At 33.8% G+C, this 20,803-nt stretch overlaps 1 protein-coding gene across 1 annotated transcript in view; it reads left to right on the top strand.

The window, feature by feature from the left end:
- LOC119076987 overlaps nt 1–7,071 on the top strand; it is a 90,465-nt gene extending 83,394 nt beyond the window's left edge. Inside the window, exons 4-6 of the mRNA XM_037184092.1 lie at nt 3,801–4,063; nt 4,252–4,387; nt 5,514–7,071. Of these exons, the coding sequence (XP_037039987.1) occupies nt 3,801–4,063; nt 4,252–4,387; nt 5,514–5,617 (503 nt within the window). The 3' untranslated portion in view covers nt 5,618–7,071. The remainder of the gene's footprint in view (nt 1–3,800; nt 4,064–4,251; nt 4,388–5,513) is intronic.
- The last annotated feature ends 13,732 nt before the right edge of the window (nt 7,072–20,803 follow it).

Genomic DNA, 20,803 nt, shown 5'->3' with positions numbered 1-20,803 from the left:
ATCAAAACCTCGACGGTACACAGTACACGCTGTAGCAGTATAAGAAAAAGTATGGAAAAAAAATTGTTACCCGAAAAAAAAATCATTCAAAATTGTTTTAACAAGAAGTGTTTTTCGAAATACATAAGAAAAGATATTTCAAAAATTCCAACTTAACATAGAACAGCTCGAAGGCTTATTTTCCAGCATACAGAAAATACACACAGTTGAAGAGCAACGAAAAACGCAAAAATTGTGAGGAAAAAGTTTTTAAAACCGCTTTTTCCTTAACTTTTCCCATTAAAAGGAAATGAAAGCAATCAACCTACCATGAGCTTCTTGTTGTTTTTTTACAGAATTTTTTTTCCTTTTTTTTACATAAAAGAGCATATATTTCATAAAAATCATTAAGTTCAAAATGCGTTAAAATTTTCCGTTTCGGGTGTATGTCAAAAAAAAATCCACCACATACCACTCGAAGACTTCAAATTCAATCGGTGTTTGTTATTGCTTAACTTTTCAATACTTTTTTTATGGTTTAATTGAACTCGTAAATCAGATTTATTTAAATAAAAAGTCATATCGCTTCCTTTATAACAATTTATTCCAACTCTTGCCTTCCAAACATTATTCATTATGCTGTTTGAATTCGTAATTTTATGAATTTAAAACCATGGCGCTTTCGAAAAAGAAAATATGAAAAGTGGCGCATTATATCACAGTTTTCTGTTATATAAGTGAAAGAACAATAATGATGGCGCGCTCCTTCATTATTAGATTATTATAAACATGAACACGGTACCGGAGCTTGAATCATTTATACTTAAGTTGTGTGTGTTTCAAGCGTTCTATTTTTATTGTTCCTTTTCAGTGAAACTACTTGAATTAGATAATGAATTAAGATATTTTTGATATAAGTAGTATAAGTATAGGGTAATTGTAGTAATTGGGGAACGATCACATATTATATAAGCACACCTTCGAAACGCTGGTGTATGTTCCCATACGGAAGCCACCGACTCAAGTTCTTACGTAATACATTTAGGTAGACGCTTCCTTGAAAAATTTGCTTGAACATTAAGAGGCATCGATGCGTTGCTGAAAAGCATACATTTGGACATTTTTTAAATCCTGGATTTTGGTTTTCTTTCGATAATATCTTTCCAACAGAATTCATTTTCAAAAATGTGCGACCACAATAACGACCACGAATGGATTAGCTTTGAAAAGAAACTAGATTTGGTTGCAGCAGTTTGACCTGAGAACACTGAACCGTCTAGGATTTAGTTAAACTGCTCACGTTTCGCAGAACCAGTCTTACGACTACAAACAACACTAATTTTTATTGAAAGCTAACACATTCATGGTCGTTATTGAGGTCATAAATTTTTCCAAAAGGATTCTAACGAAAAGATATCATCAAAAATGAAATTTGAGACCGCAAATGTAGGCTACAATTTTAGGTAAGTACCGATGCCTCTTAAAAGACTACCGACAAAAATTCCAATCAAAATGTTAATTGTAATGAGTTAGTGAGAAGTTAAATCGTTTTGCAGTAAAAATATCAATTTTTTCAGTCGTATACTTACCTTCGGCTCGGGTATACAGACCCCACACTTATCAAAATAATATGATCCAAATGTTGTTGCTTGTGAGTATGTGAGTTCAGTCCATAAGAATTACTTAACACATCAAAGTACGACAGAGCATTTAATCGAAAAATACCATCCGCCAATGTCAACATTTTCACATTTTTTATTTGATAATGTGCCGATAAATTTTTAAAGAAAATGCAATTATTATAAAACATACCAACAATCACGGTAATAGATTCTGAAACAGTCGTAAATGAAAATTAAAAATTCAAATTGAATTGAGAAGGAAGAACTCTCTTTACATTGGATATTATCCAGTAACGACCCTCAGTAGACTCGGTTATTTTCCTGGAAATTTATGACCCCACTAGGTCAAATAAATTTTCCTTTTCTATTTCGAGTAAAAAAAAAACAGTAAAAACCACTCTTCCTCATTTAGCACAGAAAACACACTCAACCGCCTAGTATTCCCCTGCTTCATTAAAACAGGCAGCAGTCGTGGATAAGTTAATTTAAGGTCGTCCCATCAAGAACGCCTACCACAATCTACAAGGAACATCATCTAACTAGTAAAAAAGTCACTGAAAAAAGACCGAAAAAAATTACAAAATAAAACAACCACATCAAAAATCTACCCGTTTTACATGTAAATTACACGAATCCGAAATGACACCATCAACGAAAAAAAAAAATTTAAATTTTTCACACCAACAACAAAAAATCCTTTCAAACAAACATTTACATATTTTTACCTTACACCCAAAGACAAGATAATCCCATCATAGCATCATAATACCAAATAAAACCTTAAATTTTCCGTCAATCCCCCCGAGGACATGCTTACTTTATGTTTATATACACACCACCATCTATATCCGCACATATATATATAAAGCACATTTTTCACCCTTTTTTGTGTTCTGGTGTGCGTGTTGATGAGCATTGCAAAAAAAAGAATCCGCTCATAAATCGAAATGAAAAGCTTTTCCACAAAAAAAGACTGTACACGTTTCTTGAACCAACCCTCTAATGAAATACAAAAAAATGCACTTTGATTGTTCCATCTATATATTCGGGCAGAAAAACAATAGTAATATAACGCACCTGGCTGTGTGCTATACGATACAGCCATACATCTAATTTGAAGTGATAATTAAGTGCGATTTGCCACAAAAAAGGGTGATTCCCAACTTAATTTTATTTTCGAGAAAACAATGGAGCATAATTCGATGAGAATATGAGTCCAAAAAACTAAGGAACGATAACGGCATACCTAGACATGTTTTCGTATCTCATCGTATACTCTCTTTTATCGGATTAGTTATACCAACGACGACGACGACCGCTTTTTTTGTGACAAGAAGAAACGATGACAGAATAAAAATCTAGGTACAAAATTGTCGAAAATTCTTTATCTTTTTTCTTTGGCTTGATAAGTACATCGTTGATACCTGACTGAACATCATATTGCAAAAGTTCTAATTTCAAATTTCGCATTATGAATTTATATCCGATTTGATTTTCATAATACCTGAACTATATTCTACCAATAAAATAGGTAGTTGAAGATATAAATGTCATTGATGAAATTTAATTTAAATTTTTCACTTGATGAAATTTGATAATTTTTCTTGATATTGAACGAAATTATGCATTCAATAAGTCACCATACTTCTGGTATATAATACTTATAGCATTACTTATGTGGATTGCGGATAATAACGTCGTAGTGAAGAAGGAATATGAATTTATTATTAGATTTTCCAATTTTGAAAGTTATATTCATTGATGCAAAATTTGCTGTAGAATTTTATTTGTTAATTTTTTTTTCGTCCCGCACAAAGCACTGGAGGATTTAACTTTAGGTCATTTGTACCACTTGAATGCCGAACTCAAATCGTTTGCCAATGAGTAAAGATACCGAATTCAAAAAAAAGTGTCCGTCAATAAAGAGTCTTCAGTGTTAAGCAACAAAAAAAAAACTCGTAACGCATCGTATGGGTGCTTTAGAGAGCTTTCGAAAGTTTTGAGCTTCTTTGGGATTCCATGGGAAAAGTGGAAGATTTCAGTACAAAAGAAACTCAGAGCCCGTGAAAGCTCTTCAAAAGCACAGACACAAATGCGATGCGTTTTTTTGACTTAACACGGAAGTAAGTTGGGAAAACAAGATCTGTTAAAATCAACAAAACTTTGATTGTCATTCACCAACTTCAATTATCCTTCCAGTCTTACCAGATGAAGGACCGAAAATTACTGGCGGTCGACCGAGGTATCAAATCGGCGACACAGTAAACGTTAACTGTACATCGGGACGTTCAAAACCAGCTACACGCCTAAATTGGTTTATAAACGGTGAACCTGCTGATTCAAACTCGCTGCGTATGCACGATCCAATTATTACAGGCCGTGAAGGGCTCGAAACGTCTACGCTTGGTTTGGAATTCATAGTGAAATCAAAACATTTTCGTCGAGGCGATATGAAACTTAAGGTAAGGCACAGTAATGCAATGTCTTCTAGTTTAATGTGGGGTGGTAAATTGATACGATGAGTCGAAGCACCACATAATTCTAATGTTACATCGTAACGTTTTGCCATTAATCCCACCTTTAAAGTATACATTTTAATAATTCACCGAATTAAATCAAACTCTCAATACACTTTGCATGTAAATTACAGTGCTTGGCTACAATTGCCACAGTTTATTGGCGAAGTAACGAGGAAAGTGTAGAGGGTGATAAACCACAAAAAGCACCTGTACTCGAATCAAGAGAAACTCTATTAGCAAGCAATTCAAGGGCAGACCGTGTTCAAGGTAAGTTTTATGGCTACTTTGAATTTATGTCTGAATAGCATTAAGTGTGATAAATTGAGAGATTTATTTTACCTGATCGTTGACCTTAACGGCAAGGTTAATCACCGATTCGCATAATCTTTTTTCTGTATTGTTTCGCTTTGTCTTACAATTGTTTACGTTATTGTCGTACAAAGGTACAATAGCATGCGAATTCAAGAAGGATACACACGATAAGGTCACCAATTTTAATCGATATATTTCTGACAAAAATAACTTCCTATCTGTTGATTAAGGCGTATCTGAAAACTTAGGTTGGGAGTCACTTTATACTGATATTTGGGTTATTTACCTTGGGGGAAGTGATTGTAGGGACACAAAATTATCTATTTTAGAGGCGAAATATTTGAGGAAAATTTATCTAACATTTTGACAAAATGGATGGATGCAAGAAACCTGGTGCAGTACAGGAAGGAGACACACTGATTGTTAAGCTATTCCCTTTACAAATCATCCGCAATACAAATCACACTTAAAAGTGAACACAGTCAATCAATTTGTACCACGGATATTGTAAGTGCGGCGCTGTGAATCAAGTCTGTATTGTGAGCTCTCATAGCTAACTCAGTGGCAATGCACCCGGCACAAGTTTATTTAGGTTGCGAAATCAATTGGTGACGATTACAGAAACATTGCAAAAATTCAATGGACCAACTATGAAAAGTTAGAAAATATAGTCGAAACTGTACAAATTCTTTACCGACTGAAGTTTCTGCTTCCGTTGATTTTCTGAATTTGAGACTATTTAAGACTGGGAACATCGGGGACTTTTAAAACTCTAAAAAATCTCAAATTATGTTTTCTTACTGTGAATTTACAGCCTTTAACACCTAAGAACCAACAACTGACGAGATTTTTAAATTAATCATATTCCACTGATTGAGGTAGCTGTCAAAACGAATTGGTTGAATACTTTATTAAATTAAAATTAATTCGATTCCGTCAGTGGCTGGTTCTTAGATGTTAAAGACAAGAAGAAGAAAAAATAGTTTAAAAATAAATAATTAATCTCTAACTAATTAATCTTGTCGACAAAACTGTCAGTAATACGCCAAGTTTTATCTATTAAATCAATTTAATTTTCTAGCGACAAGTTCGGCTAAATCATCAACCTTTCATCACTTAATAATTATTTCAACGACAACAGGAACATGCATTTTACTACATTTTCTAACGGTCATGCTGAGGTAGCTAGAAAAGTTCTAAATTCTGTGAAAACACCGTCTCAGTAGTTAAACATTATCTTATCTACTGTTTCATACTTTTTCGTTTTGTTTTCTTCTTTCTTGAGAAATTAAAAAAAAAAGAAATTAGAAAGGATACGATGAACATATATTGTGAAGAGTTTGTATATGATTTAGACGATACATATCGATAAAACTTGCCAAAGAAAATTATAAAACTGATATCTAATATCTAAAGTAAAATTACAATTTATAACATTTAAAAGAAAAAGATTTAGTTTGTTGATTTTCCTTTTGTAATACATTTTCAAAATGGAAATATTTTTTCAATTTATGGACTAAATTTTATATTTTAAGGCCTAAATGTTAAATATAAAAAAAGCAAAAAAAGAAAGAAAATAAAAAAGAAATAAGAAAAAAAATCTATTTAAAAGCCTAGTGTTTATCAAAGAGACCGTGTTGTGAATGTATATTACTTGCATTGTAAACCTAATAGACAGAGAGCCTGTGTATACATCATTTCCTCATAAATCGTTCGACATCTTCCTACCGACATCAATTGGACCATGGTCCAGGGAATATATGACATAGAGTAAAGGAAAAAGACAGTTTTTACCACCCAAAAATACTTGCCTAATTTTTCCGGTGAAGTAAAAGAGAGCTTAATGGTCCAGAGGGCTGAATATGCTAGGTGCTATAAAATGCTTATGAGACCACGTTTTGAAACATATGAAATATTATTACCCCGCCCCATACTGAAAGCATTTATTCATTTAAGAATGCTAAGATGACCGTAACATCACTTAAATCTTCAATAAGTCTTCACTTTGGTAATAACATGACATAGGTTTCAAATAGCAGCCTTATGAGGGACTAATATGCATAAAGGCTCTCTGTTTAACATAAATGTTCAATCAGAACTATAAATATTCATTGTGATGTACAGTTTTCGAAAATTTTAACGGAACGTTTGCAACTCCGAATCTTTCGGATAAATATTTTTCAACCGAAAAAAAAAATGAATTCTACGTTTTTTATTCATTAATCGACGTTTAAATCAACTTAGAATACAAAAAAAAAAGAATTATGTCAAAGGAAACAACGTTACATTCAACCAGACATCATCAATTATGAAACTTATGAAACTTATCATTAAATTTTAATATCAAACCAATCGAATTGAATATCAATCGAATGAAAAACGTAATTTTACAAATTAAAAATTGCTTTCTGATTGTAAATCATGTGTGGGAAATAAACCAATGGATCTTATGTAATAGTTATAATTATTAAGTAATTTAACGAATGAACACACACAGAGAAGAAAAACCATTTTAAAGAAAAGAATGTATCATACAAAAATTAAATATCAAATTAAGACAACAAATTATATTGTATATAAAAATCGCTGTAATTACAAGGTAATGTAAAATAATAAATATTTGTTTGATCAATATTAAATCTGTGGTAGTTTCGAATTGATCGACATAATTTAATGTTACATAAAGAAGTTATCATAAAAAGTTATCAGACACTTTGTGTTTTACATGAAGCGACAATCGATATAGAATAAGTAACGTGTCACACCAATTACACATCGTGCAACAGGGATCGAGGTAAGTTACAGACTTTTTTTTATTACCTACAACAACTACAAAAATCAAAGCACAAGCTAATGCAGAAAAATATGTGCTCTTTGGAAACTAAAACCTCGACTAAAGCCCAAATGTAATAGCTTTTTATGTAATTTGGTTACATTTCTAGTACTTTTCGTTCATAATATTAGTATTGTCAGCGCTTTATTTTTATGGTAACCAACTTCACTGCTATTACTTTTCATTTATATTTACCAGACTAGAGTGAAGGTATTTCACCAAAAAAAATATGCAAAGAATGAAGTACTGAAAAAACTTGTGGCGCCTCTGCAGGCCAACGGAGGTTTTCTATTTGGTGAAAATACTTAAAACAAATGAAGTATCACAACCCAAAATTATATTGGCTGCGAAAGGGGAAAATTACACTGAAAAAAGAGAAATTACTGGTAACAGCTGAGAATTGTCTCCAGCTTTAGTTTAGTTTTGTCAAAAGGTCACCTGTGATAGTAAGTAACTCTCCCAGTCTGTTTTAAAAGTAAAAAAAAAGAATTTTCATGCGAGACGTTAGGCCTATGGTGTGCCGAAGCAATACTTTAGATACTTTAGGAAATTTGATCCAGGAACGAACTAGTGAAAATAGTCCAGGTACTTGTGTAATTCCGTGCGCCTAAAGTTCTTTAAGATTTTTCTTTGTTCCATGTTATTTGCCACGAAAAGTTCAAAATTTTTTTCCAGAAATGGAAAATCGTTTTTCGGCTGGAAAAGCCATTCATATGAAAACCTTCAAAGTCGAATATCTCCGAAAAAATAATGTTTTTTGGAAAAATTTCTTCTGTTCTGGAAAGTATGGCTCATTACCGATATTTCATGGAAGAACTTTTTTTAGAGGAGTTGGAATGGAGTCGTTATTTGGTGTCCCGGCAAATTCATCAACTTTGAAGCCATTTCGAATTTATTTTTCATAAAAGTGGTGTCATTCGAAAGCTACATTCAAGTACTTCTGATTTCAGCCGGCCGGGCATGATCCATGTTCGGGAGCCTGAGATATGACCTGGGAAAGTCATGTATGTCCATATAAGGATTTTTCAAGTTTTTTCTAGATCAATAAAAGATAGGTAGCTATAATTTGGGATACTAATTCCAGTGTTTCTTATACATACAACTCGTCACTACTTCCCCTCTCCTTGATTTCGGTTCAAGGATTATGTGAAGTTCCATATTTGGGATGTTATTGATAGTTTTCCCTATGAAAATATTTATTTACTTTACGAAAGCATTTTCGTGTGTCCCGTTCCAGGATGAAATAATTTTTGTGACTGTTTATGGAGTCCAAAATAATGTCGAATCCTTACGTTTCTAGCTCTTCTTTGTTCTAGACACTAGACATTTCTCACGTTTTTGGCAATTTTTTTGGCTAACATTTGAACTTTTAACAAGTTTGAAGTCACCAGAGGTCAGTTCCTAAAAATAAGTCACGTCTTCATGGTCCACTGTCTTCCCTGGCGACATGGAACAAAGAAAAATCTTAAAAAACTTAAGGCGCACGGAGCCCTTTTTTACGACACAAGGACCTGGACTAAAATAGATCAAAAATGTACCTGAAACAGTGAATAGGTATAGCAATACAACGCACGAACGCTGCCAGAGTTATGGGAACTTTCGGTGAAGATCATAAAGGGTTGGATGAAATATTTTACATTTTACAAAATATTTCAGAATAATGTTGTAAATGGAATTCAATTCAAATAAAGAATCATTATTTTCAGGAATTAAATTCCTAACCATAGGTTCTGCTTCGGACATTACCCGAATGTCCATTGGACCATGCTGGAGTACAATATTTTTATTAAACTTAAGCTCTTAAGTGACATACAAAAGAATTCAGAATATAGTTCCGTTTTTATTCAAAAAACAAATATAGCGAACCACTAAGCTAGAAGGAAATTAATAGAAGGAAAACCGAACAAAGTTTGCGGATTCGATGGAATTTTTCATTATTCTGGGAACAGAGCGAAAGAAAACCAACTAATTTCGCTACAAAATGTTCCGCGAAAACGAGTAAACCAAGCCAGTGAAAGTGGAACATATTTAAAGTTCAGAAGGTTGTTTATAGTTTCATTTTCCGAGAATTTCAGTCTTCATCATTTTCAATTAGCTTCACTTTCCGAAAGTTAATCATGAAGAAGAGTCCTCATCTAGCATTATTCTGTGGTACATTTTAGATCCAATCCAGATTGATTAAACTGCTGTGCAGAGGGTCTGCTAGCAAAAACAAAAAACGTTTAACGTTAGAATTAGGAGAACGTCTTCCTATGAAGGAAGACTAAACACACCGCTACTGGTGGAACCTTGTATTTGCGTCTAACTAACTGTATTATCAGTTTCTGTAACCGTATTGTGCTGAGTGAGAAATGACGACATCACGTCGAAAAACGCAAACACAACTGAACGTTTATGCTCTGTTCTTTAACTTAAAGAGTTGTTGTGATTCTCCGATTAGTTTTTGTTTGTCCCAACATTTAGCCTTGAACCATTTATTTGTTGAGAGCACTTCCAACAAGTCTTACTTTTCCCATCAACAGATGTTTGACGATTCTGTCATTTATTACGATTTGTTTGTTTATTTTTCTGAGAGTTTCATTTCATTCCTCCTATGTCAAGTAAGTGGGTTATTTATATATATATGGCATGTTGTTGTATTTTACTATGTGTATTTCGCTTCAAAACTAAACGAAAATTAATGCCACAAAAATATACATTTCCTTAGATTCTTCCTACATGATACTGTTTTTTGTTGCCCCGAACGCAGTGTGGTATTGAAAGTGTAGGTAGCCACATACATTAATACTACTATAACCCCAAGTCATGCAATAGACCCATTATACCTCAATCTTACATTAGATTTTGTTGACAGTTTTTTTTTGTGTATTTTCCATTGTTGGTCATAATAACGCACAAATTATGAAAAATAATTGTGTTGTTCAACATACATTAAATGTGCAATTAAGATAATCCAACACAGTCCATGTATATAGGCAGCGAAGAAACGTAAAGGCACAAAAGACATTATACATACACATGTGCTGTGTGTGCATTAAGGTAGTTGTAAGGAAATTACCTCGATAAAGGAATGAGATTCGTAAAATTTTGGCAATTAGTACATTTGAGGCGATTAGATTTGGTAGATGTTTGTAGTGTTTCTAACCCTAGAATATTGTTGCTTTTACACAAATAGACATATTGACATAATTGGTAGAATATGTTATCGAAACTATCCAGGAGATCGGTTTTTTTTTATCATGTATACTAGAACCGTCAGCTCAGGGAGAATTAAGGAAGGGAAACTTAAAGAATCACAAAGAGGACATTGCTTCAGTACAAGGCACACGGCACAGTATTATTAGAAAATTCAAACGAGTCGCCACAATGCGTAGCAGTGCCCATATTCGCGAAAATATTTTCACGAAATTTCTCAAATTTTCACAAAAAACTTTTTGGGAAAATTCACGAAAATTTGAACAAATCGAGAAAATTTTAGAAAATTCGTGAAAATATTTCTCAAACTTTCATGAGCCGCACATGTATGTGACGACGGTGATCTGATTAGGATACTATTAAACGACCGATAAATTAATTCAAAACTACCGATAAAAAATAATAAATGACGGTACCGTTAAAAAATAATAAAGTACCGATAGCGAAATTCCCGAGTACCGATAAAAATATTCCAAGCTACCGATAAGTTTTTGCCGATAAAAAGTGCTGAAATACCGATAGATTGTTCATTTTATCGATCATTTTTAACTTTTTATCGGTAATTTATTATTTTCTATCGATCATTCATTATTATTTATCGGTTATTATTCTATTTATGCTGAAGTTGTTAAACCAAAATATGAACCGAACATCATTAAATTGGTTAACATCGAATGCGAAGCATTCATCACATCAACAACGAATCTGTGACATTAGAGAGGCACCAATGACGTACAAATAGTAGACATTTTGACCACTGTTTCGATCTGAGAGAAAATTGGATGCAGTGAAAGTGATTCAGGACATTAGGCAAGAACCTTTAAGCAACAACCTTCGGTAACTGTCTTTCTATGAATGTAGAGTTCGTGGCTTAAAAACAAAGGCTATTTCAACCTTTTCGATGCAGAAGCAAAAAGTTCCTCTATTTCCCAACCTTAACTTATACTTAGAATATTTTTAATAAAATAAATGCCGCTCAGAGCTTGACTGAGACCGTTTGTAGCCACTTGCCACTATAAAAAAAAAAACAAAATGTGAACTGACCGGTTAGAACTGTATGTTTGGCCACATTTTTGATCAATAGAATATGTCAAAATAATGTTTGAAAAGAGTTCGTCATTTTGTAATTTTTTTAAGTCTTTTCGAAACTCAAAACCGTGGAACAACTTTTTTCTCTTTCATGTTTTGCGTAGATTAAAATGACCTTCTGGATTCTATAGCCTAATTTCGTGATAAGATCCTATGTATTGTTGTTTCTTGCCTGCACAATGCCAAAGTTGAATATCATGAAGTAATTTACGTAAAATGAACCGAAAATATTCGTCACATAATGGATCTTTTTCGCACGGGACTCACTGCTTTGTAATGGTCGACTTTCGCATGCGCCAGGCAATAAACTCATTTAATTTGTTACTTCATTTATGTTAAGTATCTACTAGTGTTTGATACGAAATTTCTATCTCCACATATTCATAACATACGTTTCACTATATAAAAGAACATTAGCACACAAACCAACCAAGACAGGTACGTACAAAACTAATTTAATTTTAAAGGTCTTATATTTGTGTCCATTTAGTATTTTAATGAAAATTTCTTGTGAGCTCTCATATAAGAAAAATGTATGACCGAATCATAAGTAATTTATGGTTCCAGGTGAAACACCAGACAAACGATCAATCTATAGGCAATGTTCATTCTCTTTCTGCGAGAATTTTCTTCTTTCATTTGAACCAAGGAAAAAAAAATTCTGAATTTTTTACAATATTTTCTTTTATGAGCCTTTCCGTCTGTATTTTATTTTACGAAAGCCAGCTATTTAACATGTTAATTTTCAATATAGCAGCCATCATCGAGGTTAGCTATCTCAACACCAACTGGAATATATCCATCTCTGTCACTACACTTACCGCAAAAATTAATCAAATTCACACATCATTTTTTTGTTGTTGCTAAAAAAAATAAATAGAAAAAAGTAGAGACGAAAACTGACGGAAAAAGAGAGCATCATCAAAAAATGATACGAATTTTCTTTTTTCGACCATAAAAATTGCCTTTTTGATAGAAAAATATTTTTCATTCCAGCTTATGACTATGTTGTGCAATATGTATTTTGTGAAATGATGAATATATCATAGTTTATACTCGACAAAAGTACTCTGTTACTGCTTCAACAACGATACCAGAGCTAAAGCTCACGGAAAACAAGCGTCAATAAATTACATGTCAGCAAATTAGGCACCAACTATAGTACCTTTAATATTTCATCGTACTTTCGCTACCTCGTTATATTATGTTACTTGCTTGGTGTGTATTACTCCTTCTCTACATGGAATAAGGAAAACATTGTGTAGGCAAATTCTGTACAAAATTTTGATGAATATAATTGTGTGCATGACGTACATGTGTTATTTGAAATTTATTCAAGTTCTCTAAAGAGATTGCAAATTGTTAGCTAGAGAGTTAGGACCGTTTTTCATACAAAATAAACAAATTTAAATTAATGGTCCTAATTTCAGCAAACCGAGACGAGTCAACTGGTTTTGCTTTTAATTAAAAATTCCTGCAGGATGCTTTTCCCTACACGGTACGATTGGAAGCTTAATTTTTAATGTGTAATTTTCACTTGAACGTTCTAGAAGTTTTCTCAGCACGAAATGTAGAAATTTCAGTGCGAAATTGAGTACAATTGTAATGCCAATCTGACGTTATTTCACAAATTTTTCCGCAGTTGGTTTACATCGATAAACCGTAATAAATTCAAAAAAACAGGTTATATAAGATTATGCACCTCTTGCCAAAATTGTTACCGAGACGTGTGGGCATTCTGTTCGAGCCGAAGGCGAGAACCGTAATGACTACACATCAAAATAACAATTTCGGCAAGAGGTGCAAACACTTTTTAGCCCCGTACGAAGTACTGGGGGCTTATAAGATTAATATGCCGTTTGTAACACGTCGAATTGGAAGCAGACAGTAAGGGCAAAGCATTTGGTTATGTTAATAGATGACGAATCCGCAAAATGTCCGTCCGTCCGTCCGTCCGTCCGTCCGTCCGTCTGTGACCCTTCTAGCTTGAGTAAATCACAACCTTTTTTGAAAATTCTTTTTTTTCCCGATTGGTATCGACAAAAGTAAGGTCAAGTTCGAAAATGGGCATGGTAGGGTCGGCCCTTCCAGAACTAGGGCCTTATAGGTGTTTTTCAGTCTTTCGACAATATCTACCGAAATACGCACGCAATAGCTGCTTGTGATATATCAAATCAAAGGTATTGACGAGTAGAACAAAGTTGCTGAACATTGTTTTTGGGTAAGATCCAACGTGGGCTTGTTGGGAGAGCTCAAAGGTCGTTACTAGGCCCTAAGTGTTTTTTGCACATAAATCGAGTAAATCTCATCCGATTTTGCCAGATTTAGTTTTTTATGGAAGGTAATTGAATACCGAAAAGAACGTGGCGAAAAAAGTTTCAAATTTGGGCCCTTGGACTAAGACCGCTACTCGGCCCTAAGAGTTTTTTGCACATAACTCGAGTAAATCTCTTCCGACTTTGCCAGATTTAGTTTTTTATGGAAGGTAATTGAATACCGAAAAGAACGTGGCGAAAAAAGTTTCAAATTTGGGCCCTTGGACTAAGGCCGCTACTCGGCCCTAAGTGTTTTTTGCACATAAATCGAGTAAATCTCATCCGATTTTGCTAGTTTTTGTTTCATTTGAGAGATAATTGAATGTCGAATAGAATGATGGCAAAAAAAGTTTCAAATTTGGGCCCTTGGATTAAGGCCGCTACTCGGCCCTAAGTGTTTTTTGCACATAAATCGAGTAAATCTCATCCGATTTTGCTAGTTTTTGTTTCATTTGAGAGATAATTGAATGTCGAATAGAATGATGGCAAAAAAAGTTTCAAATTTGGGCCCTTGGATTAAGGCCGCTACTCGGCCCTAAGTGTTTTTTGCACATAAATCGAGTAAATCTCATCCGATTTTGCTAGTTTTTGTTTCATTTGAGAGATAATTGAATGTCGAATAGAATGATGGCAAAAAAAGTTTCAAATTTGGGCGCTTGGACTAAGGCCGCTACTCGGCTCTAAGTGTTTTTTGCACATAAATCGAGCAAATCTCATCCGAATTTGCTAGTTTTTGTTTCATTTGAGAGGTAATTGAATACCCAATGGAAAGTTGGCAAAAAATTTTGAGTTTCTAAAATAATGTCGTAAATTGTTGGTTTCATTTGAGAGGTACTTCGTACGGGCTTTCGTAATTGCGCTATGCGCAATTTTAAAAATGAACACTTTCAGTAAATTGGACCGTGCCCAACTTGACTTGCATTTTGGTAACAGACGCATTAGAGGGTTGTAGACGTATTAGGGTTCCGGGCGTATTACGGCTACGGACGTATTATGGTTACGGACGAAATAGGATTACGGGTCGTACGGGGCTAAGTCGCAGCAAACGCTCCGACTGTTCTGATGCCTTGTTTTATCTGATAAGTGGGAAATTATTGTTCGAGGCAGATAACAATAAATAAAAATGCAGAAGACGTCGTTGAGCTAAAAAATACCAAATATCCACGGTGGTTTTGATCAAAATTTAAATAGAGTCGTGAGACCACCTCTGATTTTTCTTCATGTTCTTATTGAGGGACTCGAGTACTATCAGGAGTCAATTTGAATACAGATTGTTATCGCAACGGATTTATGGACTAATTTTAAGCTAATTAGTGTTAAAATGGCTTCCCTCGACAACCTGACCACGTAGCCACAGCCAGCGAAAGTCGAAATTAAACGGTGATATGTCCAAGATGAAGAGAGTTATTACTTGGTTACGTACACTACGTTACCAATGTGAATATATCGAGTAACTCTTTATTTTAGCTTATTTCACTTTAAATAACAATTTTATTGAAAATAAATATTGAAAAGCCACAAAAGAGTCCAAAAATGCTTCATACCATACTATATAGAAAATAGTCCGAATAGATCGAAATTTGGGTTCCAAGGTATGTGACCCACGTGGATGCATCGAGGAACTCCTTATATTAGTTGATCTCACTCTTACATGCAGTAAATAATGAATAACAACATGAAAAACCTCAAAAAAGCGATAAAATTTGGGGTGGACTTCCACTAAAGTCGCTCCAGCCCCTGCAGTGAAACTTATCCAAGGATGTTTTTCCATAGCATGGTACTACTGAGGCTAGGCTATCTGCCATACATATCATGTCATGGACTTGTGTCAGGGACTCGGGAAGATCACCTATTTTTTCACCTAAAATCATTGATATCACCAACAGGTCAACATGGACCTGGTGGTGTGTATACTCAAAATGTGCGTCTCTTCAAGGCCTACAAGGCTAGCTAAAAAAGTTTTTTTTTCAAAATTGTGTCCTCGATTAATCGCGATAAAATGATTTTGGGGCTCTTTTAACAGACCTACTTCATGACAGGGACTATTTTTGAATTTTTTTTTGAGAATTTTTAGAGAAATTGAGAAATATTTCTTTCAATTTCTCAAAATTTTACAAAACATTTTTCCTGTTTTTCTGAATAAAAAGGAAAATTAACTTTGTTAAGTGTCTAACGATGTTGATAACATATTAAACGTTTTTGGAACTGATTTAGACAGCTAGTTTTGATAAATACTTAAAAACTGAATATCAAAGGCTTTAATTACTTCTTTTTGCTCTTTTTCAACTGTACGAATTCTCTGGTTACTTTTATGTCTGTCTGCATATAAAATTACATTGTTAAAACATGTTTTATAGTTTTGATAAATTTGAGAAATTTTCAAGAAATTTAAGAATTTTTTGAGAATTTTGAGAAATTCGATTTTTTTAAAATAGTCCCTGCTTCATGACCTCGACCGTCTGCAACAAATTAAATTTCACCAAACATAGTACTACGTTTTACTCGTAATAGTTCAACGAATCGAATGAGATATAACTCAATAATATCCGTAACCCCTTGTCCCAAAGCTGTTCGAAGTTTCGCGATATCACTCTTAATTCCTTTGTAAGGACTCTGAATTTTGCGTGGAAGATCTGAATAACATAAAATTTTGTGCCGACTGTTTTCAGTTTAATTGATGGAATCTGTAAGGACATTGAATTCTCAATTCTAAATTCAAAAATCGCCAAGTTTCGCGCCAAATAAATGTTCTCTACATTTTAATCAGAAAAAGTCAATAATAGCATGAATAACACAGATGAAGCGTAAATGGTAAGTAACAAATAACTCAACAGTATACTACCATAATAGAAAATGTACAAAGTCATCGTGTTTCAAAGGAAAAATTGGTGAAAATTTTTTTTATTTTGGAGTAAACAAATTTTTTTTTGGATAAACAACAACATCATAAAATATAAAAAGTAAATTCTAGACAATAAAAATGAGCAAATTTTTTTAATTTATTTACATATTAAGCGTATACATAAGATATAGAAGAGTGAAGGAATTTTCACAAACATCTTATTATTTAAGAAAGGAAAATGTTTTTCAAGCGTGGTAATCAACGCTTTTAAGTACTCTAAATAAAACTTGGTGAATAATAATATTATTCTTATTATTGTGTATAATACACCAAGTTTTAGCTGGAGTTCCTCTTTCATTTGATATTTTTTTTCGGTGTGTTTTGAATATACCTTGCATATTACGAGAATTCGCATTAAGATTTTCTTTTTTTGCCTTTTTCTAAATGACATCCATTCAAATCTCGGTCGTTTCAAAGCACAATACATAATTCATGTAGTAAAAGCTTGAGGACTTGCTACGACATAATACGTAGGTCTATCCGCGTTTTTGTACGTAACTATGTATATACTATATATATACACAGTCATTTTTCGAAGAAACATGACCGCCGTAAGACCGTTGAGAATAAACTGGAGTAAATTTTGCGGACAAAACATTCAGCAAAATGTCGTCGACAGTTGTAGCAATAATATATAATTATATTATTATTATAATAATAAAGAAAATGCACAAAAACATTTTTAATGGCATAATTAAAACTTGCCATCATCCTTTTTGGCTTTCATTTATATATGTATAGGTATAATACCCATATCGTAATCTTGATTTCGCATACCCGCCAGTCGTTTTATTATAATCACGTTTTTATGTCTTACATGGCTGTGATAATTTTGTTATTGCCCCTCGTTGTGCAATGTCTTTTATTTTGCTTTGTCACGAAGTCGTACACCGTGGGCTGTTCTTGACGGTTTCTCTGTGTGCTGGAGAATTTTATTAGGTACAGACCAACCGTGAGCCGTGAACCTCTAGGCTTAGAGGTATGATTTTAATGAAGGTCTTATTTTCTGTTCCATTAAGCACATCTATCTGTAAGAGATGCACCAGTTGACATCTGTGCGAGGCTCTCTATATTATTTTACCCTATAATTTCAAAGCTGTTCTCGACACAATCAATTTCTCCGATACGCACTACGGCCTAAACGGCCTGGATTATTTAAAAATGAATTAGGTTGCGGATCATTAATTACCCTATCTTTCAACTGCTTTTTGATGAATCTCACAAACGAGGGACCAATAAAAAACGATAAACCATATACGATCATATTCCGTCAATTAGGGTGATAGCTTCGGAACTGAACGATGGTTATTCTCCGCATTCTATCCATTTATAATACACACCAAAATAATTTCTCTAATGATATCGTGTGCAATTAGTTCATGACATTCTTACCCGTACATTCTGTATAGTTCCACTCCCATAACATAATACTTATAGAAATACACCCAGAAGGCACTTTTTCGTACACTCATGGGGACAATCAACGAGATGTTATGAGATACTTAAGATGCTTAATGGAATGGAATATTATTATATTGTTTGTAATGAAGTTTTTGGAATTTTCTCTTGTATCAGTTGGACGGATTTGTGGGATATGTTTGTAATAAAATTGATATCAGAACGTCGCTTTTAAGCATTATAATTTGGCGGATGAAAAGGTTTCCTTCCGCAAAAGTATGGCACTGTGATTATAGCATACAGATAATAGTTTATTATATGGTTAGTTTCGCAAAACGTTTTACCTGACATTATTAATGATTTAATGAGCTCATTATTGTAATAGGACAATCTGCATGCCGGAAATTCTAGCTATTTATGCCGTTTCATTAATTTATCACCATTTCTGCAGGATTAATGGTCGTTGAAAATTCGTATAATAAAGGAAATTTCAGAATGTGACTTTTAATAAGGACACACTGAAGAAATAACCCCAGAGTTATTTGGCCTTATCGATAAATCGACTTGTCGATAAAATTACGAGCGGCCAGACCGTAGATAATTTTATTTGTTTGATGTAGTGTGATGAACTATGAACGTAAATTATCCGGAAGATGCGGGAAAAGGCAATAAAAACGCATAAGATTCTATTCAGTACAATTATGCCGTGTGTCACCGCACATTCTTTAAAAGAATTAAAAAATTCTCAAATAAGTTGACATTTTTAGTCCGAACATTTCTGACAATAAACTTGATGTAAGCCTACACGCCAAATTTTCCAATTTTCAACAAACTAATCCTCGCCGAGTTAATACTGCAAAATACGAATACGACACACAATTTGTGACTTGGACTTTGCCAAACAAAAACAAATTGACAATATAATAGCATTTCAGTTGATCGCTAACAAAAATCGAATACACACAAAAATCGACATTCCTAGGTCCTTCCTCTTACCGTCTACGGACTTGACTTGAGCAACCAAATATGCTTCTATGAACACTCTCATGAGAACATTGAACGTGAGGACTTTGCCAGAATGTTTAGTCTTACCCTTTTTGCTCTTTTTGGTTTTCATTCGAACTGCACTCTATCGGACACATCGAAATCGAAACCCACACTACAATTCTTGATAAAAGACAAGGCGTTTATTCTGAATGAAATGATTGTGGGGCGTACCTTGTGGGGGTAAACACCATGGTAACTAACTGTTGCTAAGCCCCTATGGTTAGACTAACTACTAAATTTCATATCTGTGACTATCTACTTGTGTGTCTAATGTTACCTTTACGTTCACTAAGATTCTTTACAAGTTTCCTTATTTTCGTCGGGTTTTTTTTTTAGCGAATGAGAGGTTTCCAGCACGAGCCGGAGGCAAGGAATATAGTTTTGTTTATAGTGGGCTGGAAATGAGCTACGAATTCGCGATATTTCAGCACTAGATAAACAAAAAAAACATAGCTAACGCCGACCCGTACGAAACACCTATTCGTATCAAAAGCCTTTAATGTGAAACTCTTCATTTCTCTTACTTCATTTTCTTCTCTGCTGAAAAACTATTCTCCCTTTAAAATCACTTACATTATCCACTCTTTGCCTTGTTATCATATACAACTAAATTGCCGGAGGCAATATAGACAGCCCCGTACGAAGACAAATTTCATAAATTCCTATTTAAACAGCTATATACCGCTATATTTAACTATATTTCACTATAAATAAACATTTCACAGAGGAATATATGCTATTATATAGCTCTATATGCCTGTATATAGCTCAATATAGCTGTATATAGGTATATATAGATGTCCGTATATGGAATCCCTGAAACCCCACACACATAACAAATTATTTCCATGTTAACAGAAACTCTCTAAGTATCATTTTTCCCAAGATATTTCTATTTTACTAAAATCCAATATGGCCGCCGGCAGCCATTTTGTTAGGAGACCGGAAATAGTACCGACGCTTTACATTCGTTAATACCTTTCAAACAAAAAAAAATTCATGAAATTCGGTCAAAATTTACTCGAGATATTGTCAAAATACACCACGTTCACTGTACTTCCGAGTAGCCAGATAAGAGCTCACTCCAAGAGACCTAGCTCACGCTCCGGAGAACATAATTTCATAAAATTTGTTTTCCCTGATTGGTACGGTCAATACCTATATAATAAAGCTAAAACAGACGAAATATGTTCAAATGTGGCCGACCTACAAGCAAAAACTGCTTGCCGCCCTGTGCCTGTTCCACACCAAGGGGTCTAACTCACGAAGTCGGTCATCCGATTTCCATAAACTTTTTTTTTGTCGATCGGTATTGTAAATACCTTTTGTGCCACCGAGAATTGAAATACGACAGATTTCAATATCGAAAACTAGATTGAAATGTCCAAAATTACAACACCCGTTTTCATGGCTTATTACAACACTCAAACCAGTGTTGAAATGAAATTCGTATGAGTTATTACAGCATTCGTTTTAAAAAAATGCAAAGCAACGTGATCGATCAAATTCGAAGAGTGATTGTTTACAATGAAAATTCTGAATTTTTGTGCATTTGTCTATTTCAATTCTCGGTTGGCACAAAGCATGATGTG

Source organism: Bradysia coprophila, unplaced genomic scaffold, assembly GCF_014529535.1.
Source record: "Bradysia coprophila strain Holo2 unplaced genomic scaffold, BU_Bcop_v1 contig_232, whole genome shotgun sequence".
Classification (NCBI taxonomy): Eukaryota; Metazoa; Arthropoda; class Insecta; order Diptera; family Sciaridae; genus Bradysia; species Bradysia coprophila.
Note: the sequence above shows the minus strand (reverse complement) of the source record. Positions and strands in the feature narration are given on the sequence as shown.